This window comes from Pituophis catenifer, unplaced genomic scaffold, assembly GCF_029215685.1.
Source record: "Pituophis catenifer annectens isolate HBS135680 unplaced genomic scaffold, rPitCat1.0.hap2 SCAF_6, whole genome shotgun sequence".
In the NCBI taxonomy this organism is placed as follows: domain Eukaryota; kingdom Metazoa; phylum Chordata; class Lepidosauria; order Squamata; family Colubridae; genus Pituophis; species Pituophis catenifer.
In genome coordinates this window covers 1,683,340-1,707,462 of record NW_027256886.1, presented here as the reverse complement: position 1 = coordinate 1,707,462, position 24,123 = coordinate 1,683,340, and the positions used below count along the sequence as shown (strand labels likewise).

Sequence of the window (24,123 nt, the reverse complement as noted above, 5' to 3'; positions counted from 1 at the left end):
CGCACTTGCAACCCGACGCCGGCCGGCCAGCAGCAGCAGCTGCGTCTCCGCCGCGCATCTTCAGCATGAGCTCCTGGTGAGTCCGGGGTTCCGGACCCGGGGAGGGGAGGGGAGGGGGCTGGAGGGGGGGCTTCTCTTGGGAAGGCGGCTCCGGCGGGGCTGGGAAGAAAGCTTGGGGGTCGCTGGGGGCCGACTGCGCCCCCCCCCCCCGGACTCCGAGCAGCGCTTTGGCCGGGAGGGGAGAAGGGTCGCCAGGTGGGAGGGAGGGAGGGAGGGAGGGAGAGAGAGAGAGAGAGAGAGAGAGAGAGGGGGGGGGGGGGTCTCCCACCCACCCACCCCTTTTTTTATTCTGGGGGAAAGACGCTCGCCCGGACGGTCCTTAGGCTCGCTTCTTTCTACTCTTTCTTGCTTGCTTGCTTGCTTGCTTGCTTTCTTCCTCTTTTTCTTTCTTTCTTTCTCTCTCTTTTTTTCCTTCCACCCTCCCTCCTCCTTCCCTTTCTTCTCTTTCTTTCTTTTTCTTTTCTTTCTTTCTCTCTTTTTCCTTCCACCCTCCCTCCTTCCTCCTCCTTCCCTTTCTTCTCTTTCCTCCTCCTTTCTTTCCTCCCTTCCTTCCTTCCCGCCCTCTTTCTTTCTTTCTTTCTTTCTTTCTTTCTTTCTTTCTTTCTTTCTTTCTTTCTTTCTTTCTTTCTTTCTTTCTTTCTTTCTTTCTTTCTTTCTCCCTGTCTCTGTTTCTTCTTTCTCTCTCCCTTTCTCTCTTTTTCCTTCCGCCCTCCCTCCTCCTTTTTCCCTTTCTTCTTTTTCCTCCTCCTCCTTTCTTTCCTTCCTTTTCTGCCTTCCTTCCTTCTCCCCCTCCTTCCCTTTTCCAAATTCCTTCCTTCCCTTCCTCTTTCTTTCTTTCTCTCTTTTTCCTTCCGCCCTCCCTCCTCCTTCCATTTCTTCTCTTTCCTCCTCCTTTCTTCCCTTCCTTCCTTCCCTCCCTCTTTCTTTCTTTCTTTCTTTCTTTCTTTCTTTCTTTCTTTCTTTCTTTCTTTCTTTCTTTCTTTCTTTCTTTTTCTTTCTCCCTCTCTCTGTTTCTTCTTTCTCTCTCCCTTTCTCTCTTTTTCCTTCCGCCCTCCCTCCTCCTTTTTCCTTTTCTTCTTTTTCCTCCTCCTCCTTTCTTTCCTTCCTTTTCTGCCTTCCTTCCTTCTCCCCCTCCTTCCCTTTTCCAAATTCCTTCCTTCCCTTCCTTCTCTCTCCCTCCCTTCTTTCCTTCTCCCACTGCTTTCTTTTCTGAATTCCTCCCTTCCTTCCCTTTCCCCTTCCTCTGTCCCACTCTCTCCCTCCCTCCCTCCCTTCCTTTTCTGAATTCCACCCTGCCTTCCTTTCCCCTCTTCCTCTCTCTTTCTCTCTCTCCCTCTCCCTCTGTCCTTCCTTCCTTCCTTCTCCCCATTCTCCCCCTCTCTCTCCTCCTTCCTTCCTCCCCTCCCCTCCCTTTCTTCCTTCCCTCTCTCCCTCCCTCCATAGGTGAGGGTCACCTCTGTTCGCCATGGGGTGAGTGGGGGGAAGAATGGGGAGATTTAAAGGTAGGGCTTTCAGATGAAATTCTCTTCCCTCTTTTCTTTTCTTCTCTTTTGAAACTTCTGACCTGGGGAAAAAGGCTGCCTGTTTGGCTGCGTTCACACAACACCTTCCGTTTAATCCCTTTCCTGGGTTGGTAAAAGACAGGAGAAGCTAAGCAGACGGGCTGATTCGCACAAGCGGTTAACCCAAAAGTAAAATAAAACTTATCCTGGTTAACCTGGAGGAAGCTCAGGTTGTGTGAATGAATGTCCTAGTTTTGGGGTTTTTTTAAACAGACCTGGAATTTTGCTTTGATCCCTAGCGAAACACTTTCTATTTAATTCAGTGGCCCTAATTCCAACTTTTTAATAACTTGATGTACTTTACACTAAACTGGGGAACTGTAGTTCAAAACTGCTGCTTCGTGGGAAAATTCGGCAAATCCTTGCATTTATGCCTGGCTCTCTAAAATAAACCACAGCTTGGTTTACCCATGAAGGAATCACGACTGGTCTGGCTTTCCAAAGGACCCTAAGCCATCAAGAAGGTTTAAGTGCCACAAAACCCCGGATTCACACATGACACAGAACAAGCTACAATGCTCCTTAACGAAAAGCCTTGACTCTCTATTCCCTTTCTCTAAGCATCCACATGCGGCTCCTTTGAGAAGAAAGATTGGGTATTCAGAATGCAATCTTGTATAAAAGGAAGGAAGGCAGGCAGGCGATTCCTTTCTCTTTTGCGTTCAGTTGTTTAAACCAGTGTTTCTCAACCTTGGAAGCTTGAAGATGGGTGGACTTCAACTCCCAGAATCCCCCAGCCAGCAGTTTGCAATTTCTGAAACAGAAACGTAAGAGATTATCAATGCATTTTCAGGGCATTGGTGAGAGTTTAAATCAGTGTTTCTGAAGTTGGCCAAATTTGAGACAGGTGGACTTCAACTCCCAAGAATTCCCCAGCCAGCTCAGCTCTTTAAGTGACCTCTGCAATATATATATATATTGGGATTGGATATATAGTGGATTGGGATTTCACTAAACTAGGGCTACATAAAAATCTTGGTTTACATAGGAAGAACCTGGCTAAAGAGAAATACACATAAAGGCCTACGAAAAAAAAAAGAAAAGAAATTTATATATATATATAAATATATAAATATTTATATATATGTAGGTCTTTGGTTATTCGGGTTTTCTCCCACGTAAAATTAGAGGTGTCTTGGCAACGTTTTGACGAACTCTCATTCGTCATCTTCAGGCTGGTGTTTTCGGCTTCGTGCTTCTAGGAGCAATGTGTCACATTGTCACATTGTCACATTGCTCCTAGAAGCACGAAGCCGAAAACACCAGCCTGAAGATGACGAATGAGACTTCGTCAAAACGTTGCCAAGACACCTCTAATTTTACGCGGGAGAAAACCCGAATAACCAAAGACCTACAATACAAACACCCGCGGAAACCTCAGAAAACATATATATGTATGTGTATATGTGTATATGTATATGTATATGTATATGTACATGTATATATATGTAGGTCTTTGGTTATTCGGGTCTTCTCCCACGTAAAATTGGAAATGTCTTGGCGACGTTTCGACGAAGTCTCATTCGTCATCTTCAGGCTGGTGTTCTCGGCTTCGTGCTTCCAGGAGCAATATATATATATATATATATACACACACACACACATACATACACACATACATACATATACACACACACATATATATATATATAAAATTTTGTACAATCTGTGCATGTAACAGAGAAGTACAGGTAGTCCTCGTGTTACGGCTACAATTGAGCCCGAAATTTCTGTTTGCTAAGTGAGACATTCGTTAAGTGAGTTTTGCCCCATTTTACAACCTTTCTTGCCACAGTCGTTAATGTGAATCACTGCAGTTGTTCAATTAGTAACCCCGGTCGTTAAATGAATCTGGTTTCCCCATTGACTTGGTTTGTGAGAAGGTCACAAAAGGGGATCACCTGACCCCGGGACACTGCGACCGTCATAAGTATGAGTCCAGTTGTCAAGCGTCTGAATTTTGACCACGGGGAGGCGACAGCGGTCGTAGGTGTGAAAAATGGTCGTAAGTCACTTATTTCAGTCCCATTGTAACGGTCACTAAGTGAGCTGTTGTAAATTGAGAACTACCTCTACAGGCAAGGAAAGCAATTCCTTGGATTTCTTTAGAAATACGAATCCGAAGGGTAATTTAATGCAAATTATGCTGGCTCTCTGTGAACAGAAATACTTCAGATTCCCAAAACTTGACACGCTGGAATTTGCAAAGATAATGATTTGTATAAAATCTAAAGAAATAGCCGCTCTCTTTAAGAGCGAGACCTGTTTGACCTCAAACGAAGGTCACAAAGATCCAGATTAAAGAAAGTCAAGCAAAATAATTTTAATTACAGGTAGAATTTTAATTTCAGGTAGAATTTTAATTTCAGGCTGTCCTCGACTTATGATCCCAAATGAGCCCCAAAATTCCCATGGCTAAACAGAACATTTGTGAGTTTTGCCCCATTTTACAACCTTTTTTTGCCACACTCGTTAAGCGAGCCGCTTAACGAGTAATGCGGTCGTTAAACGAATCTGGCTTCCCCATTGACTTGGCTCGTCAGAAGGTCACAAAAAAGGGGAATCATCTGACCCCAGGACCCCTCGACCGTCATAAATGCGAGTCCGTTTGCCAAGCGTCTGAATTTTGACCGTGGGAATGCTGCAACGGTCATAAGTGTGAAAAAAACAAGTCGTAAGTCACTTTTTCCACTGCTGTCGTTGACTTCGAACACTCACTAAACAAGTGGTTGTAAGTTGAGGATCACTTACATGTTCTTGAATTTCTGGCCCAAAATAACACAACGGACATTCTGTGCGTTCAAAGAAGTGCCAAGAGGTGTGACTTTAAATTTATCAGGATAAAAACAGATGGGGAGCGTGAAACGAAACCTAAATTGTGTGGTTTAACGGTGGGAAAAATTTTCACACAATTTCTCAAACACAACGGGGGTATTTTCCTCTCCCTTAAACCACACAATTTAACTTTCGTTTCATGCTCCCCATCTCAAACACCTCCTTATTTCCTGATGCAGGTAGCCCTCAACTTACAACGGTCCATTTAGTGACCGTTTGAACAACAGCACTGGAAAAAGTGACTTATGACCGCTTTTCACACTTAACGACCGTTGCAGCATCCCCGCGGTCGTGTGATCAAAATTCAGGGGCTTGTCAACTGACTCATAGTTACGACAGTAGTATCAGCATCCCGGAGGGGGGTGTCACATGATCCCCTTTTGCGACCTTTTGACAAGCAAAGTCGATGGGGAAGCCGGATTCGCTTAAGGACCTTGTTGCTAACTTAACAACCGGTGATTCACTCAACAACTGAGGAAAGGACAGTCTCACAATGGGGCAGAAACTCCCTTTGCTTGTCTCGCTTAGGAACGGAAATTTTGGGCTCAATTTTGGCCGTAAGCCGAGGACTAAGCCGTAACAGGAGGTCAAAACTTCTTGGTGCCGTTTGAATGAACGGAAAAATCAGTTGCGATCTTTGGGGCCTGAAATTAAAATAATGTTCTTTTAAGTTTGCTGGACGCCCTTTTTGTGGATTTTTGTGACCTTTGTTTAACCTAAATCTTTTCTCGAAAAGATTTAGAAATGAATACCTCAGAAAATAATTTCTGAGGTATTTATTTCTCCGGGTCGGTGGTCTTTTATCTGTGGGAAACCCCTCAATCCGTTGTTCGATTTCATGAAATCATTCGGAGGGCGAAGAGTGAGTTTTTATCGTGAGTCGCAGCTGGAAAAAAATTGAGATGTAACCGCTAGCGGTTTTGAACTCTTAAAAGAACACCGAGTTCAATAAACGATTCTCCACCATAAAATGAAGAGGCTGAATAGGTGCCAAGTTGGCTTCTGTTTCCGCTTGTTGAAAGATTGGAAAACTTTATATGATTATGCAAAAGCCAAGAGCGCCTCTGCCCATGCGCGGACTTCCCTCCCCGCTTGGCATGACCTTGCATTCCACCTATATCGATATAATCTATATTTATAGCGGTTTCCTGGATGGATTTGCTTCATGGGCACTCAGTAACAACACTGAGTCGGCAAATCACCCTTTGATTAACCAGGATGGCTTTCAGACATGTTGTTGAGATCCATTCAGGATATCTATTAACCATCATCGAACTTGGTGGCTTTACAAAGCTTAGACTTCCTCTATAACAGTGTTTCTCAAGCTTGGTAGCTTGAAGATGGGTGGACTTCAACTCCCAGAATCCCCCAGCCAGCAGCGCTGGCTGGGGGAATTCTGGGAGTTGAAGTCCACCCATCTTCAAGCTACCAAGCTTGAGAAACACTGTGTTAATCTCTGCTCTTGTGGATATTTTATTTCTGGCCAGGAAGTGTAGTGATCTTTTAGCTTTTTGATTGTCTCTTTTGAATGGCGTGTAAATGTGGTCCATCTCTATGTGCCCGTTGATGGCCGTTTTGTCTGAGTGCCACTGGCTGGGGGAATTCTGGGAGTTGAAGTCCACCCATCTTCAAGCTACCAAGCTTGAGAAACACTGTGTTAATCTCTGCTCTTGTGGATATTTTATTTCTGGCCAGGAAGTGTAGTGATCTTTTAGCTTTTTGATTGTCTCTTTTGAATGGCGTGTAAATGTGGTCCATCTCTATGTGCCCGTTGATGGCCGTTTTGTCTGAGTGCCGCTGGCTGGGGGATTCTGGGAGTTGAAGTCCACCCATCTTCAAGCTTCCAAGGTTGAGAAACACTGCTCTATAAAATGGAGCTGCTGATTTCCCAGGTGAAGCTGTGGTAAGTACTGTTCTAGACATAGGTAGAATACGGGGCTCAACCATGATTTGACCTTCTAGATGATCAACCTCAGGTTTCAACGCGGTTGTGATTTGTCGTTGTGTTTCGGTCTCCGCTCAGGGATGTGGGGCCAGCAGAAATAAAGCCATTCCTCTCTTCTGCATCGTACAGAACGAGATTATCTAATATGGCTCAAGTGGCTAAGACAGCTGAGCTTGTCGATCGAAAAGTCGGCAGTTCAGCGGTTCGAGTCCCTAGCGCGGCGTAACGGGGGTGAGCTCCCGTTCCTTGTCCCAGCTTCTGCCGACCTAGCAGTTCGAAAGCACGTAAAAAAAAAAAAATGCAAGTAGAAAAATAGGGACCACCTTTGGTGGGAAGGGAACAGCGTTCCGTGCGCCTTTGGGGTTGAGTCATGCCGGCCACATGACCACGGAGACGTCTTCGGACAGCGCTGGCTCTTCGGCTTTGAAACGGAGATGAGCACCGTTCATCGGAGTCAGGAACGACTAGCACATATGTGCGAGGGGAACCTTTACCTTTAATATTCTACAGAATATCTAATATTCTGTATTAGAGTAGAATAACCGAGTTGGAAGGGACTTTGGAGGTCTTCTAGTCCAACCCCCTGCCCAGGCAGGAAACCCTACACCACTTATTTATTTATTCATTAATTAATCATATTTCTATGCCGCCCACTCTCCGAGGACTCTGGGCAGCTTACACCAAAGACAGTATACTAAATTAGCATATTGCCCCCAACAATCTGGGTCCTCATTTTACCCACCTCGGAAGGATGGAAGGCTGAGTCAACCTTGAGCCGGTGAGATTTGATCCGCTGATCTGCAGACGTAATGGTTATCCAACATCTTCTTAAAAATTTCCAGTGTTGGGGCATTCACAACTTCTGGTGGCAAGTTGTTCCACGGATTAATTGTTCTCACTGTCAGGAAATGTCTCCTTAATTCTAAATTGCTTCTCTCCTTGATTAGTTTCCACCCGTTCCTTCTTGTCCTGCCTTCAGGGGCTTCGGAGAATAGCTTGACTCCCTCTTCTTTGGGGCAGACCCTTAAATATTGGAACACTGCTATCATGTCACCCCTCGTCCTTCTTTTCATTAAACTAGACATACCCAATATCTCCTTAATTCGAGGTTGGGTCTCTCTTTAATGATTTTCTACCCGTTGCTTCTTGTCCTGCCCTCAAGTCTTCAGAGAATAGGTGGATCCCCTCTTCTCCTGTGGCAGCCCCTCAAATATTGGAACATGCTGTCATGTCACCCCAATCCTTCTCTTCGTTAGATTAGAGGTATCTCGTTCCCTTCTTCATTCATCCTATGTTTTCTCTCCAGACTCCTGATTCCCTTCGTTGGTCTTCTCTGCACTCTTTCTAGGGTCTGTAGCTGCCCATCATTTCTCCCTCTTTTTGACCAGGGAACAATTCATGCCTGTTTCTGTCAATGTCACCTCCCTTATGCTCTGCACCAGGGATACAGAGTTACAGAGCTGCAAGGGACTTTGGAGGTCTTCTAGTCTACCCCCTGCTCAGGCAGGAGATCCTATACTTGTGATGGCGAACGCAAAGCCCTCTCTGTGGGCACACCTGCCGTCGCCAGCTAGTCTTTGCACGAAGACCAGCTGGCGGAAGAGAGCAGTTGTCCGGCACGCATGTGCACAATGGAATCCGGAAGACCTGTTGGTCGTCATGTGCAGCCGACAGCTGCTCTCTTCTGGGTACTGGTGTGCATGCTCCAGTTTCAGCATTGGGTGCCGAAAAGGTTAGCCATCACTGTCCTGTAGCATTTCAGACATTTCAGGCTGTCCAACCGTCTCTTTTTAAAAGCCACCAGTGATGGAGCACCCATAACTTCTTGTGGCAAGTCGTTCCACTGATTAATTGTTCTTGTTAAGGAATATGCAGAGTAGCCCTTGAATAGCAAGGGTGCGCACATGAAAACGGCTAAGAGTAGTTATGAATAGTCACAGTCAACACACAGATACACTGAGTTGCGATATAATTTACTTTTAGGAAAAAGTAAGGCAAAGTCCAATAAACCGTCCAGGTCAAACACAGATAAAGCAGTAGATAGTCGAAACGTCAATCCAGGGAGATTCCAATAACAAAGTCTTCTTACCAGTGGTCGTAGTCATACACAATAAACAGTTCTTCTGGATTTGCAAGAGCAGCAAAAAAGCAGCAGAGAGCAGCAGAGGGAAAAAGCCATGTTTCTAGCTCCCTCTTAAGGCCATTGGCTACAGAGCTTAGCCAATCATGACACAGTATGATGCAATACAGCAATACAGTCTTAAAGCTATACAATACAGTTTTGATACAAACATATATTGGTGGTTTACATATTGCCAACCCAACAAGTTAGGTAACCGTCATTTCCTAACGGTTCTCGCCGTTAGAACATTTCTCCTTAATTCTAGGTTGCTTCTCTCTCTTTGACTCTTTGAAGTCCGCAGATCTTCAGCCAGCCATTTCTAAAGCTTGCTTGATATAATCGAGGTCTCGTCTGGGTTTGAGGTTCCTGGGAAGCATCGTGCTGAATGTTGTATACCGTCTGTGGGTCTCTGCTGGGGGCTCCCCTTTTCCCCCTGGGTGGAATTGAATGGAATACTTTATTTGGCCAAGTGTGATTTTAGGTCCCCCCCAAGGAATTTGTCTCTGGGATTCTAAAACAGGCTCTGAGAGGTTGGTGCCCCCCGTATTTAAGGCCTGCGGTGCATAATATACCTGGCTCTGTGTTAAGTTCCCTCTGAAGGGTGAGGAGCAAATAGCAACTGAGATGGCTGGATGTGTTTATGAAAATAGACCTAAAGTCAGAGGAAGTGTCAGATCTGGCCAAAGGAATGTCCGGCCCAGCTTTGCTTCCCACATTGGCCAAGTAGAAGTGGGTGAAAAGCCCACAAATAGGGCATGAGGGTAAGGGTGGACTTGATGGCATTATCCAACCATTGAAGATCAAAGGCCAAATTCTTCTTCTTCTTCTTCTTCTTCTTCTTCTTCTTCTTCTTCTTCTTCTTCTTCTTCTTCTTCTTCTTCTTCTTCTTCTTCTTCTTCTTCTTCTTCTTCTCCTTCTCCTCCTCCTCCTCCTCCTCCTCCTGCCTTCTCCTTCCCCTCCTCCTTCTCCTCCTCCTTCTCCTTCTCCTCCTCTTCTTCTTCTTCTCTTCCTTTTCCTTCTTCTCTTCCTCCTCCTCCTCCTCCTCCTGCCTTCTCCTCCTCCTCCTGCCTTCTCCTTCTCCTTCTCTTTTTCCTTCTCCTTCCCCTCCTCCTTCTCCTCCTCCTCCTCCTTCTCCTCCTCTTCTTCTTCTTCTCTTCCTTTTCCTTCTTCTCTTCCTCCTCCTCCTCCTCCTCCTGCCTTCTCCTCCTCCTTCTTCTCCTCCTCCTCCTTCTTCTCCTTCTTCTTCTCCTCCTCCTCCTCCTTCTCCTCCTGCCTTCTCCTTCTCCTTCTCCTTCTCCTTCTCTTTTTCCTTCTCCTCCTCCTGCTCCTCTTCTTCTTCTTCTTCTTCTCCTCCTTTTCCTTCTTCTCTTCCTCCTCCTCCTCCTGCCTCCTCCTTCTCCTCCTCCTTCTCCTCCTCCTTCTCCTTCTTCTCCTCCTCCTCCTTCTTCTCCTTCTTCTTCTTCTCCTCCTCCTCCTCCTTCTTCTTCTCCTCCTCCTCCTGCCTTCTTCTCTTCGTCCTTCTCCGTTTCTGGGTCTGCCTCGTGTTCTTTGACCTTCTCTTTTTGCATATGCCTTATAAGGTATGAAATCCCACAAGATCCCCTCCAGGTGAGCAAACCACTTTTCTGCGGTTTTTGTATGTTCTATGCCCATGATGGTGACCTATGGCACGTGTGCCAGAAGTGGCACGCAGAGCCATCTCTCTGGGCACACGAGCCATTGCCCGTTGCTGTTCCGGGTTCAGGTGTGCCGGCCGGCTGGTCTTCACACATGCGAGAGTGCTGGAAACCGGAAGAGCAGCCTCCCAGGGTGCATGTGTGCGCTGGGAACACGATCTTCCGGTTTCCAGTGCACACATGTGCACCAGCCGTCTGGTCTTCGTGCATACATACGCGCCAGAAACCAGAACACCAAATGGCTAGCGTGCATGCGCGTGCTGGAAACCGGAAGATCATCTTCCCGGCACGCGTATGCACACCAGGCAACTGCTTTTCTGGTTTCTGGCACACATGCGCACACTCACGTTTCAGCACTCGGCGCTGAAAAGGTTTGCCAAGACTGTTCTATGCCAATTCTTTCTCTACTGGTCTCATTTCTGATTTTATCTCTTCTGGCCACTTCAGCAGCTTTCCTCAAACATCTCATCTCCTTGGTGACTAACGTTGGTTTATGTTTTGTTGTAAGTGTCCATGTGCAACTTACGTTAAGCAAAAGAAATGGTGTATTTTTATCCCTGAATGCAGTGAGGTCCTCCAGCCATTGGGGAGCAAAGGCTTCGCCTGCTGAACCCCTGAATGCAACGAGGGGCATCGTCTCCCCTCTAAATTTCTTTTATTTGTTTTAAGAGACAGCTCAACTGCTGGCAACCCAGGCTCGTTGATTTTCTTCAAGCTCCCAAGTGTAGGACTCTAGCAGATCCATTGTCCATGACTTGCTCTGGAGGGTCTGAAAAGATAAGCGGGAATGTACTTATTTTCTTTCTTATCTCTCCATTCCATGTGTCGCTTCTAAGATCTGCAGAGCCCTTTCCACCTCTGGAAAGTAAAAAAAAAATCACTTTTTTCAGCTTTGTTGTAACTTGGAACGGTCACTAAAGGAATAGTTGTAAGGAAAGAAAGTTGAGAAAAAGAAAGAAAGAAAGAAAGAAGGAAAGAAAGAAAGAAAGAAAGAAAGAAAGAAAGAAAGAAAGAAAGAAAGAAAGAAAGAAAGAGGAGGGAGGGAGGGGGAAGGAAGAAAAGGAAAGAGAAAGGAAGAAAAAGAAAGGTAGAAAAAAGAAAGGTAGAAAAAAGGAAGGAAGGAAGGAAGGAAAGAGGAAGGAAGGAAGAAGAGGAGGGAAGGAAAGGGAAGGAAGAAAAGAGAAAGAAAAAAGGAAGGAAGGAAGGAAAGAGAAAGAAAAAGAGGAAGGAAGGAAAGAGAAAGCAAGCAAAAGAAAGAGAGAGAAAGAAAGAAAAAGAAAAAAAGGAAGGAAGGAAAGAAAAAGAAAACAAAAGAAAAAAGAAAACAAAAAACAAAGAAAAAGGAAGGAAGGAAGGAAGGAAGGAAGAAGGAAAGAAAGAAAGAAAGAAAGAAAGAAAGAAAGAAAGAAAGAAAGAAAGAAAGAAAGAAAGAAAGAAGATCCTATTTTTATTTAGGACGTCTTGTGCATATTTTTTTCCCCAGAGAACATTTAACATTTCAAAGGGGTTGAATTGATGAATTAAACTAATTTCTCCCCCGAGATATAGTTTGATGCAGACCTAAAACTCCCACCCAGCTAATCCATGTTTTTCAACGTTGGGGCTGGGGAAAAGTTAGAAATTCTATTTATTTTTTGTGGGATCCCCAGGGAGGGTGAGGACAGCTGGAAACATACACTGCCCGGAGGACGATTTTCCTTTCTTGGCGCGGTGACTCCAAAGACACGGAGGAAGCTCTGAGATCATCCAACCTGCTTTTGGTGAGAAACTCAGATTTAGAGACTGGAAGAAATGAAGGTTTTGTAAATGGCCTGTGGTCAGCTGGGCCTCCCTCTATACCAGAGATCTCCAACCGTGGCCACTTGAAGACTTGTGGACTTCAGCTCCCAGAATTCCCCAGCCAGCCAGCATGGCTGGCTGGGGAATTCTGGGAGTTGAAGTCCACAAGTCTTAAAGTGACCAAGGTTGGAGACCCCTACTCTACACAACCAGAAATCTACCTGGGCTAATGAGACCGAAGGAATCGAGGCATGTCATGATGGTTTCCATCAGAAATGGATGAGACGGTGAAGACACAAATATATATAATTACAGAATAGAGCTGGAAGGGACCTTGGAGGTCTTCTAGTCCAGCCCCCTGCTGAAGCAGGAGAACCTATACCATTTCAGACAAATGACTGTCCGGTGTCTTCTTAAAAACCTCCAGTGATGGAGCGCCCACAACTTCTAGTAGCAAGCTGTTCCACAGGTTAATTGTTCTCACTGTCAGGAAATTCTTCCTTAATTCCAGGTTGCTTCTCTCCTTGATTACTTTCCATCCGTTGCTTCTTCTCCTGCCTTCCGGTGGTTTGGAGAATTGCTTGACTCCCTCTTCTTTGGGGCCAGACCCTTAAATATTAGAAGACGTCTATCATGTCTCCCTTATTTCTTCTTAATTATTTATTCTAGAGTAGCCATGCCCAAATTCAAAATTCCTGCAACCGTTCTTCATATCATTGAGTCTCCGGGCCTTTTAATCCTCTTAGTTGCTCTTCTCTGAACTTTTTCAAAAAGTCTCAACATCTTTTTTGTAACGTCGGGGACCAAAACGGGATGCTAGGATTCCAGGCGTGGCCCTTACTAAGGCTTTGTAAAGCGGTACTAACGCTTCACGTGATTTTGATTCTCTGCCTCTGTTGAGACAACCAAGGCTTATATTAGCTTTTTTTTAGCAGCTACCGTACAGTACAGTACGTTTTGGGCCTAGCAGATTTCCCTGAAGCCTCCAGAGGCTGGAAACGGCCCATTTCCAGACTTCTGGTAGGCCTGGTAGGCCCATTTTTCACCCTCCCCAGGCTCCAGGAGCTTTCTTGGAGCCTGGGGAGGACGAAAACCACCTCCCCCGGCCCCCTGGAGGCCCTCCAGAGGCCAAAAATGCTCTCCCAGAGCCTCCACGCGAGCCCTGTACTTATCTGGCATCCAAAACAGGCTGCGCGGAGACCCTGGGAGGGAAGGGATAGTGTGGGCCGGGCCAGCTGGGGAGCTGAGCTAGGGCAACGGCTCGCGTGCCTGCAGATGTGGCTCCACGTACTAGCGGTGGCACGCGTGCCATGGGTTCGCCATCACGGCCCTACACCATTTCTGATATACATTTTCATCAGTAGTGAAATTCAGATGTTTTTTACTACCAGTTCTGTGGGTGGGGCTTGGTGGGCGTGGCAGGGGAAGGATACTGCAAAATCCCCATTCCCTTGCCACTCCTGGGGGAAGGATACTGCAAAATCCCCATTCCCTCCTCACTCCTGGGGGAAGGATACTGCAAAATCCCCATTCCCTCCCCGCTCCTGGGGGAAGGATCCTTGCAAAATCCTCATTCCCTCCCCGCTCCTGGGGGAAGGCTATTGCAAAATCTCCATTCCCACCCCACTCTGGAACCAGCCAGAGATGGTATTTGCCAATTCTCTGAACTGCTCAAAATTTCCGCTACCAGTTCGTCAGAACCTGTCAGAACCTGCTGGATTTCACCCCTGATTTTCATACTTCTGTTTCACCCTTCCCTGCCCTCCTCCTGGCCTTGCACCAGCTTGGAAAGGCTCTTTAAAAAAAAAGGCTTCTGTCAAGCAAAGTCGATGGGGAAGCCAGGTTCACTTAGCAACGGTGTGACTACTTTAATAACTGCCGTGATTCACTTAACAACGGTGGCAAGGAAGGTCGCAACATAGGGCAAAACTTACCGAACAAATGTCTCGCTTCGCAACACAAGTTTTAGGTTTATAGAGGGCTACCTATATTAAAGCATGTTTGACTGATTAACATTTTTTTTTTGGTTTGTTTTTAATTGCACTTTTTTCTGACTTCTGTGCCAGTCACCTACGGGCCTTCCCCTCGAATTATTTCCTTGATTCTCTTTGCTAACTTCAGAACAATTGGTGCAATAAAATGCACTGTAATTGCCTCTATGCCAGGCTGCTAAATCTGTTTTGTGACCTTTGAGACTGGTGTCACACTCGGCCTGGATTCCTTATCTGAGTTTCTCTCCAGGAAGACTCCGCAGGTGTAATTTTAATTTCCCTTTATGTCTTGCTACGCACGAAGAACAATCGATTATCCTGAGTTAAGTGGGGTGGAAGGTGGATTTCACAATCCCTGCGAAATGCCGCTTATCTTTTATTAGGGCTTCTTTTATCTAGTCTCACGCATATAAAATAAAAGGAAGTAAATGGCTACCGAAAGAATCAGTTGGCAGAACAAGCAAATTCCAGCGTTACACAATGATTGATATCATAATTGGATGGTGGGGAAGGGAAGGATTTATGCTCCGTGCAGATAGTTGGTCATTTGCATCCTTTTAGAGCAGAGGTCTTCAAACTTGGCAGCTTTAAGACTTGTGGACAGAATTCTCCAGCCTCGCTGCCTTCCATGGAGGACCTGGATACTGCACGAGTCAAAAAGAGGGCTGGGAAAATATTTACACACCCCTCGCATCCTGGACACAAACTGTTTCTACTCCTACCCTCAAAACGATGCTATAGAGCACTGCACACCAGAACGAGACACAAGAATAGTTTTTTCCCAACGCCATCACCCTGCTAAACAAATAATTCCCTCAACACTGTCCAACTATTTACTAAGTCTGCACTACTATTAATCTCATCGTTCCCACCACCCATCTCCTCCCACTTATGTCTGTATAACTATAACTTTGTTGCTTGTCTCCTTATGATTTCTATTGATATTGTTTCCTGATTGCTTATTTGTACCCTATGACTATCATTAAGCGTTGTACTTTATGATTCTTGACGAACGTATCTTTTCCTTTTATGTACACCGAGAGCGTAGGCACCAAAGACAAATTCCTTGTGTGTCCAATCACACTTGGCCAATAAAGAATTCTATTTATTTTATTTATTTTTATTGGTTCGATTTATATGCCGCCCTTCTCCGGAGACTCAGGGCGGCTTACAATGCGTTAAGCAATAGCCTTCATACTTTTGTATATACCTGCTTAGTAGGGCTTTCGACCCCCCCCCAGCGGTGTTCTTTTTTTTTTTATACAAAGTCAGCTTATTGCCCCCACAAACTGGGTCCTCATTTTACCTACCTCGAAAGGATGGAAGGCTGAGTCAACCTTGAGCCCGGTGAGATTCGAACTTGCAGTAATTGCAGGCAGCTGGTGTTATTTAACAGCACTTTAGTTTGCTGCGTCACCAAGGCTCATCCATGATGGCTAACCTTTTTGCCATTGCATGCCAGGAGCGGGGGGGAAGGTTGTTCTGTTCTGTTCTGTTCTGTTCTGTTCTGTTCTGTTCTGTTCTGTTCTGTAGTCTGCAATTTTACTGGAAATCCGTTCACACTCCCACACCGTTCAGAGTGTGTTTATCCCAAATTGGGATGTCTATGAAGATGTTTTCTGGCAGATGTTTCATTACCCAAGCCAAATAACCTTGGGTGACCCCTGTATCCTAGTACAGGGGTCAGCAACCTGCGGCTCTGGAGCCGCCTGTGGCTCTTTCACCCCTCTGCTGCAGCTCCCTGTCACTCAAAATATGCGTCACAACCGCCAATGTGCGAAACCCGCCGGGACATGATTTACTGAGCTTCTCAATTCCCAGTAGGCCAACCATGGATAAATCCAAGAAAAGAAAAGTTTCAGAAGAAAACAGAATGTTTAATTCAACTATCTTGAAAGAGCCTTGGTAGTACGGTGGTCTAAAGCACCCTGTTATTAAGACCAGCTGCCTGCAATTACTGCAGGTTCGAATCTCACCAGGCTCAAGGTTGACTCAGCCTTCCATCCTTTCTAAGGTGGGTAAAATGAGGATCCAGATTGTGGGGGCAATAAACTGACTTTGTATAAATATACAAAAGTATGAAGGCTATTGCTTAACGCACTGTAAGCCGCCCTGAGTCTCCGGAGAAGGGCGGCATATAAATCAAATTAAAAAAAAAAAAAACTACATATGCTAGTTTTGTGGCCACTCAACAAATAGTCAGGCATGGGAAGGGTTTTTGTGGCTCCCGGTGTTTACTTTTCTGTGGGAAACGAGTCCAAATGGTTCTTTGAGTGTTTAAGATTGCAGACGGTGGTGTTGAAATACCTCCCTATTTATCAATATTCAGCTTGGAGGGACAATCTAGGTGTATATTTGTTACTCGGTCCTCCCTGTGCGTTTTTTCCTGGCTTTGCATTGTTTCGTGTTTTTTTTCTCTTTTGGGATTTTGAAATTTAACTTTGGAAATAATTTTTTTTAAAAAAAAAACATTATTTAAAAATGGTATAATGGCATACGGTCTCCTGCTCGAGCAGGGGAGCTCCTCCCATAAGGTGACCCAACTTTTTTTCAATGAGAAGGAGGGAGGATACAAATAAATTGAAGAAAAAGAAATATCGTAAATAAAAGAAACATTTTATTCATTGCAACAATAATACAGAATATACTATAGCTGTGATGGCGAACCTATGCCACGCGTGCCACAGGTGGCACACGGAGTCATATTGGTGGGCACCTGAGTTCAGCTCCGGCACACATGCGTGTGCAGGCCAGCTGATTTTCAGGCCTTCTGGGCCCACCAGAAGTAGGAAAACAGGCTGTTTCCTGCCTCTGGAGAGCCAGGTGGGGGGAAGGCCCATTTTTCACTCTCCCCAGGCTCCAGAGCCTTTCTAGGAGCCTGGGGAGGGTGAAAACGGCCTTGCACGACCCCCCCCCCATCGGTGCTCCTCCCGTTTTTGGCACACGACGGCAAAAAGGTTAGCCATCACTGCACTATAGTATGATAAATGCATAATAAAAAACATTTGTAACAATAATATTTTATATTGTAATTACGCTTACATGCCTATTAATTGTTATTTAAATGACTACTTTTCCATTGAATGAATTTTTTTTTTTGTCAACGTTATCATCTGTCGTGTTTCGGTAAGAAGTAAACAAAGCCACTTGCGTGCGGCGCACTCTCTCAAAACAATTCTCCTGGGCGGAGCGCATGCGTTTCATAATCGCGTCTCTCCGCACTGTACCGAGCCTTGACGAATCGTCATGTCAAATACAAATACGTCACATCACACGAAATGGGTCGGTTCGGCATTGATCGAATACGGCGATTTACAGATTAGTCTTCAAATATCGAAAAGGAGGACATGTAGGAGGACACTTTTCGAGACAGGACAGAACTTACAAAAGAAGGACTCTCACTCCCAGATGTCCCTGGCCCCATCTCTGCCTTCGACGCAGAGCCCTTGTCCGAGCCCTCCCCAGGCTCCAGGACTGACCCATGTTCCTCCCCAGCCTCCTCACTGTCCGACTCCGCTGCCAGCTCCGCAGGCTGCTGGTGGAGCACAACACTCATGCTGCTTTCACTTTTAGTGTTTTTCACTTGCCAACGAACTATGGCGGGAGGGAAAGGGGAATTGGAATGTGGATTTTAAACATCCAGCAGTCAGGCTCTGGGAACCAAGGTCACCTCAGCAAGTGTTTGCCAGACTTTCAAGACATCTCCTCATAACAATGTCGCGACAATTAATTGGACCATGTGACCTGCACCAATAGGGAGGGAGGGAGGGAGGATTCTACACTTTAATTATACTGAAGGGCGCAGGAATTAGCCAGAGCTGGCTTTGCTTTCGTGCTGTTTTGTTTTTTTTTTAATTTGATTTATATGCCGCCCTTCTCCGGAGACTCAGGGAGGCTTACAATGCGTTAAGCAATAGCCTTCATTCTTTTGTATATTTATACAAAGTCAGCTTATTGTCCTCACAAACTGGGTCCTCAATTTACCTACCTTAGAAAGGATGGAAGGCTGAGTCAACCTTGAGCCTGGTGAGAATTGAACTCGCAGTAATTGCAGGCAGCTGGATGTTAAATGCTGCCTTAGGAGGCATTAGCCTCCTACGCCACTCAGGCTCCGTGCCGAAATGATATACTCAGTAAAGTTTAGCACAAAGAGGTCATCTCGTCTCGTCTCGTCAGCGCTTGGGTTGGGTTGAGTTCCTTGACATCACGACATTAAGACTTTATTTTTTAAACATAATTTTTTTATTAAGAAACCAAAATATTAAGGACTGTCCTCCCTAAAGGAGGACGATTGGTCAGCTTACCTCGCAGCCCTATGATTCTATGTTCCTGAATGAAAAGGGGAAATTCAATAAAGTATTTATAAAAAAAAAAAAAGGGGGGGGGAAATGCTCTTTGCTGTGTTGGCTCTCTGCCTTCCACTGCTAATCTTCCCTGCACAATCTACACTGGGCAGCTGAAAAACCCTTTTTACCTGTTTTTTTTTTTTTCTTCCTGTTGCCCGGCACGGTGGGGGTGGCGAGGGGCGGAGTGGGGGGCTGCCAGCTTGGAAACAGGCCCCCTTCTATTTGCGGAAAGGCCCCAATCTGCAAACAGAAGCCTGACTGTCCATCGGCCCCTTTGCAATTGATGGCGGAGCTAGCCTGGAATCGGGGAGGAAATTGAACCGGCTCGGGCGAGATGCCAGCTTGGTGAAGGGCATAAATCACAGCAGCCAAAGACAGTTTCGGCCGCGCGGCTGATATGTCTTGCAAGGCAGGGGACGTTTGCCTTGTCGCCTGGTGGGTTTCTCCTGCAGCGCTGCGTTTCATTTTTATTTTTATTTATTTTTATTTTTTTTTTAATTTGATTTATATGCCGCTCTTCTCCGGAGACTCAGGGCGGCTTACAATGCGCTAAGCAATAGCCTTCATACTTTTGTATATTTATATAAAGTCAGCTTATTACCCCCACAATCTGGGTCCTCATTTTACCTACCTTAGAAAGGATGGAAGGCTGAGTCAACCTTGAGCCTGGTGAGATTTGAACTTGCAGTAATTGCAGGCAGCTGTGTTAATAACAGGGTGCTTTAAACCACTGTACTACCAAGGCTCCTTATTTATTGGTGTAACAGAATGGGAAGGGACCTTAGAGGTCATCTAGCCCAGTGGTCTCCAACCTTGGCAACTTTAAGACTTGTGGACTTCAGCTCCCAGAGTTCCTCTGCCAGCGTTGCCAAGGACTCTCTGTACCATTTCAGACCTTGGAAGTCTTCTAGTCCAATCCCCTTCTCAAGCAGGAGACCCCATACCGTATCAGACAAATGCCTGTCTTGTCTCTTCTTGAATACCTCCAGTGATGGAGCACCCATAACTTCTGGTGGCAAGTAGTTCCGCTGATTAATCGTTCTCGCTGTCTGGAAATTTCTCCTTAGTTCCAGGTTGCTTCTCTCCTGGATTAATTTCCATCCGTTGCTTCTTATCGTGCTTCAGGTGCTTTGGAGAAGAGGTGGATCCTCTCCTTTTTGGGGCAGCCCCTGAGATATTGGAAAACTGGTATACTAGTGTTTGCTTGCAGAGGGAAAGTAGACTCCCATGCTAGCTCTCGGAGACCCCCAGTGATCTAACCAACAATGTTTGATGAGAAGGTAGTGAATCTTCCTCTCTTTTCAAACCAGGATGAAAGTCCTGTAGAGGCTAGGGTGCTGTTTGCAAATACTTGTCATTATTATTATTATTATTATTATTATTATTATTATTATTATTATTTAATCTTTAGTGAGATTCACAGCCTTTGAGGCTGGTTAATAGCTCAGCAGCTCGAGTCCTAACCAAGGACCTATTATTATTATTATTACTATTACTATTATTACTATTATTATTATTATTATTATTATTATTATTATTATTATTATTACTATTTAATCTTTAGTGAGATTCACAGCCTTTGAGGCTGGTTAATAGCTCAGCAGCTCGAGTCCTAACCAAGGACCTAGGAACTGTTAAGGTATCGTCGGAGGATGTAAGCTGTTCCGAGTAAGGTGGTTTATTATTATTATTATTATTATTATTATTATTATTATTATTATTATTATTTATTGGTTAATCTTTAGTGAGATTCACAGCCTTTGAGGCTGGTTAATAGCTCAGCAGCTCGAGTCCTAACCAAGGACCTAGGAACGGTTAAGGTCTCGTCGGAGGATGTAAGCTGTTCCGAGTAAGGTGGTTTTTTGTAGAGTCAAAATGTTCAAGTCCGGTAAGGAAGGAAGGAAGAATCAATAGCAATAGCACTTAAGACTTATATACCGCTTTGCAGTGCTTTCCAGACCTCTCTAAGCGGTTACAGAGTCAGCCTCTTGCCCCCCCCCCAACAATCTGGGTCCTCATTTTACCCACCTGGGAAGGATGGAAGGCTGAGTCAACCTTGAGCCGGTCAGGATCAAACTCCTGGCAGTGGGCAGAGTCAGCCTGCAATGTAGCATTCTAATCACTGTGCCACCACGGAAGAAACGGAGGGAGGGAGGGAGGGAGGGAGGGAGGGAGGGAGGAAGGAAGGAAGGAAGGAAGGAAGGAAGGAAGGAAGGAAGGAAGGAAGGAAGGAAGGAGGAATCAATAGCAATAGCTATAGCACTTAAGACTTATATACCGCTTCGCAGTGCTTTCCAGACCTCTCTAAGCAGTTACAGAGTCAGCCTCTTGCCCTCCAACAATCTGGATCCTCATTTTACCCACTTTGGAAGGACGGAAGGCTGAGTCCACCTTGAGCCTGATGAGATTTGAAGTGCAAAATTGCAGGCAGCCGGCAGGTAGCAGAAGTAGTCTGCAGTACTGCACTCTCACCATTTCGCCACCGCGTCTCAGTGCACCGCGCCAATGTTTCACCAATCCCTGAAGGTTTTCAAAAAATAGACCGGAGAACCATTTGACCGGGATGGTATAATAAGGGGTTGGATGAGAAGACCTCCGAGATCCCTTCCATCTCTAGGATTCTAGGTTCGCAGTGATGTTCTGGGTAGACATTTTCCTTGATTCTTTTCTCTCTGTTTCTCCTCCCCCCCAGGAAGAAGACCATCTACAAGACCGTCTTTCTCTCCTTCGCGCTGATCGTAACCGTGACCCTCTTCCAAAAAGGCAGTGTTCCCAACCAGTTCTTTCAGACCCAGCCGCAGAAATCCGTGATCTCCCAAGAGCCGCTGAAAACTCAGAAGAGGAATGAAGTCCTGCCCCTCACCAACAACTTCTGGAAAAAGGGGGTCGAAGTTCCTCCGCCCGTCAAAGCCACCGAGAAGGAGGTGACCTCCTGGGACGTCAAGGCCACCAACTGCACGGCCAACTCCAACTTCACCAAGGAGGAGTGGTTCAGAAACCTGGAGCCCCACTTCCAGCAGTTCCTCTTTTACCAACACTGTCGCTATTTCCCCATCATCATCAACCATCCGGAGAAATGCCGCGGCGAAATCGACCTGCTGATTGTGGTGAAGTCGGTCATCACTCAATACGACCGCCGAGAAGCCATCCGTAGGACGTGGGGTCAAGAGCGAGTGTTGGACGGGAAAAAAATCAAGACGCTCTTCCTCTTGGGCATTGCCTCCAAAGTAGAGGAGAGGTCCAACTACCAGAAGCTCTTGGAGTACGAGGATCGGATCTACGGGGACGTCCTGCAGTGGGACTTCTTGGATACCTTTTTCAACCTCACCTTGAAGGAAGTCCATTTCCTCAAGTGGTTTAACATCTACTGTGACCAGGTCCGGTACATCTTTAAAGGGGACGATGATATCTTCATGAGTCCTGAGAACATCTTGGAGTTCCTCAAGGATCAGAAAGGAGGGGACCTCTTTGTGGGCGACGTGCTGTTCAAAGCGAAGCCCATTCGCAAGAAGGATAACAAATACTACATCCCCAACTCTTTGTACGGCAAGACCTATTATCCGCCCTACGCAGGCGGAGGGGGCTTCGTGATGGATGGCCCCTTGGCCAAGCGTCTCCACAAAGTCTCTGAAAACCAGGAGCTGTACCCCATCGATGATGTCTACCTGGGGATGTGTCTGGAGGACCTCAAGGTGATGCCCGTGGCTCACACCGGCTTCAGAACCTTTGGCCTCGTGAAAAACAAAAACAGCAAAATGAATCGTGAACCCTGTTTCTACAAAAGCATGTTGGTAGTCCATAAACTTAATCCGGCCGACCTGCTCAGCATGTGGGATTTGGTCCATAAACATTTGTCCTGTTCCCAGAAAGCCAACATCCTTTAGCTCAACCCGATTTTGGCCAAAGAGGAAGATCATAACGGGAGCCCCAAAGATCCTGGGGAAAATCACCCGATTTTCCCACCCACCCCTTTCTAATGAAATTGAAAGAAAGCAGGACAACGACTGTCGGCGTTGGAGGGGAGGGAAGGGGTTTGTTGAAATAATTGGAAAAGTGGGGGGTTGGGGGAGAGAGGTCTTTTTTTTTTTTCATATTTTATTTGTTCCCTTGTGGGACTTTTGAAGGATGTAGAAAAAAACTTGAAGAGATGGGAAGTCGATGGCCAGAAAGGGAATTGACTATTCCGGAAGAGATGAAGGATGACTACCCCACGTTGGGCAGTTGGGCAAGTCACCGCTTCCTTTATTTGTGTCCTTTTTTGTGGTGTGCTTTACAGCTGGAGGCCGGTCCTAAAGCTAAGACATTTATTTCTAGGTGTGTGTGTGAGAGAAAGAGAGAGAGAGAGGGAGGGAGGGAGGGAGGGAGGGAGAGAATGTATGTGTATGTTTCCAAAGCTAAATTAAAAAAATCTGTTTAGGAAAGAAGGAAATAACCCAAATTCTAACGTGCATTTTTGGGATCATCCGGCCAGATAGTGTGTTGTGTAGATTTACTTTTTTGTGCAGAGAACATTTTCTTTGGGGGAATAACCACCCTTGCAGCTTATATCCCCTACCCCACTCAGGAAAGAAACCGTCACTCAAATCTCTGCAAACTTAGAAAAACGTAATTGCAATCTGTAGGCGTTTTGTTTTGTTTTTTTAATTTTAAAAAGAGATGTCCTTCTGCGGAATTTGTTCTATGCCAGTGGTCCCCAGTCTTTCCGGCTTTGCAGACTAGGGGCAGGGAGAGAGAGGGTGTGGTTCCAGTGTGCAGCTCCGTTTGAGCAAGCGGCAAGTGCGCACGTATACGTCTCACACAAATGGAGTTGTGCGAGCAGAAGCATATGGGCCTGTCGCTTGTGCCACGGCCCAGACGTTAGGGATCCCTAGTCCCTCTGTGCTTCGCTGCATTTATTTTGTTGGGAAAAAAAATAAGGTACAGTAGCAAGAGGAGGTCCATGATTCTCTCCAGTGTAGGATTTTACTGGTGCCTGGCTGTATTTTGTACTTTAGATCAGGGGTCTCCAACCTTGGCAACTTTTAGCCTGGAGGACTTCAACTCCCAGAATTCCCCAGCCAGCTTTGCTGTACTTTAGATCAGGGGTCTCCAACCTTGGCAACTTTTAGCCTGGAGGACTTCAACTCCCAGAATTCCCCAGCCAGCTTTGCTGGCTGGGGTATTCTGGGAGTTGAAGTCCTCCAGGCTAAAAGTTGCCAAGGTTGGAGACCCCTGCTTTAGATGTCATAGTATCTTGTGGGAATGGGCTCCTAATCCAATGGAGTCTGTGACAATTCACAGTCAACTCTCCTTGGCCAACTATTACTACACTATTATTGAAGAAACGGTTGAATTAGAAAGATTAAAGAAAGGATTCGAAAGGAGGGCTAGAAAGAAAGGTGAACCGTCACAATTAAAATAGTTGTCATTTCTTTTAAAATACTTGGATTTGATTTCTTCGATTGTCCTGCGGCGAGTTGGCTTGTAAAGAGTTGGCCAAGGCAAGCTGGCCCGCAGTGAGTTGACCTGCAGCGAGTTAGCCATGGTGAATTGGCCGCGTCGAGCAGGGGTGAAATGCTACTGGTTTGCTCCGGTTCGGGCAAATTGGTAGTGATAAGAAATATCGGGCAAGCCGGTATTTCCGACGATCAGCTGTGCCGCAGGGTTTAGCTTTGCTAGAAAGTACTGCTTTCTAGCAAAGCTAAACCGTGGGGCACAGCTGATTCCCCCCCCCTTTTTTTGCTGTTCTACTTACCTTCCCAAGCTTCCTTTTGGTGCGTACTATGCATGCACGGCCAGCGAACCGGTAGCAAACCGGTTCGGATTTC

The 24,123-nt window shown here is 45.8% G+C and overlaps 1 protein-coding gene across 1 annotated transcript; it reads left to right on the top strand.

Annotated features, from left to right (window-relative positions):
* Nucleotides 1-22,329, top strand: B3GNT7 (UDP-GlcNAc:betaGal beta-1,3-N-acetylglucosaminyltransferase 7). The gene is made up of 2 exons (XM_070945784.1): nucleotides 1-76; nucleotides 21,009-22,329. The coding sequence occupies exons 1-2, from the start codon at nucleotides 66-68 to the stop codon at nucleotides 22,198-22,200; spliced, it is 1,203 nt and encodes a 400-aa protein (XP_070801885.1). The 5' UTR covers nucleotides 1-65; the 3' UTR covers nucleotides 22,201-22,329.
* The last annotated feature ends 1,794 nt before the right edge of the window (nucleotides 22,330-24,123 follow it).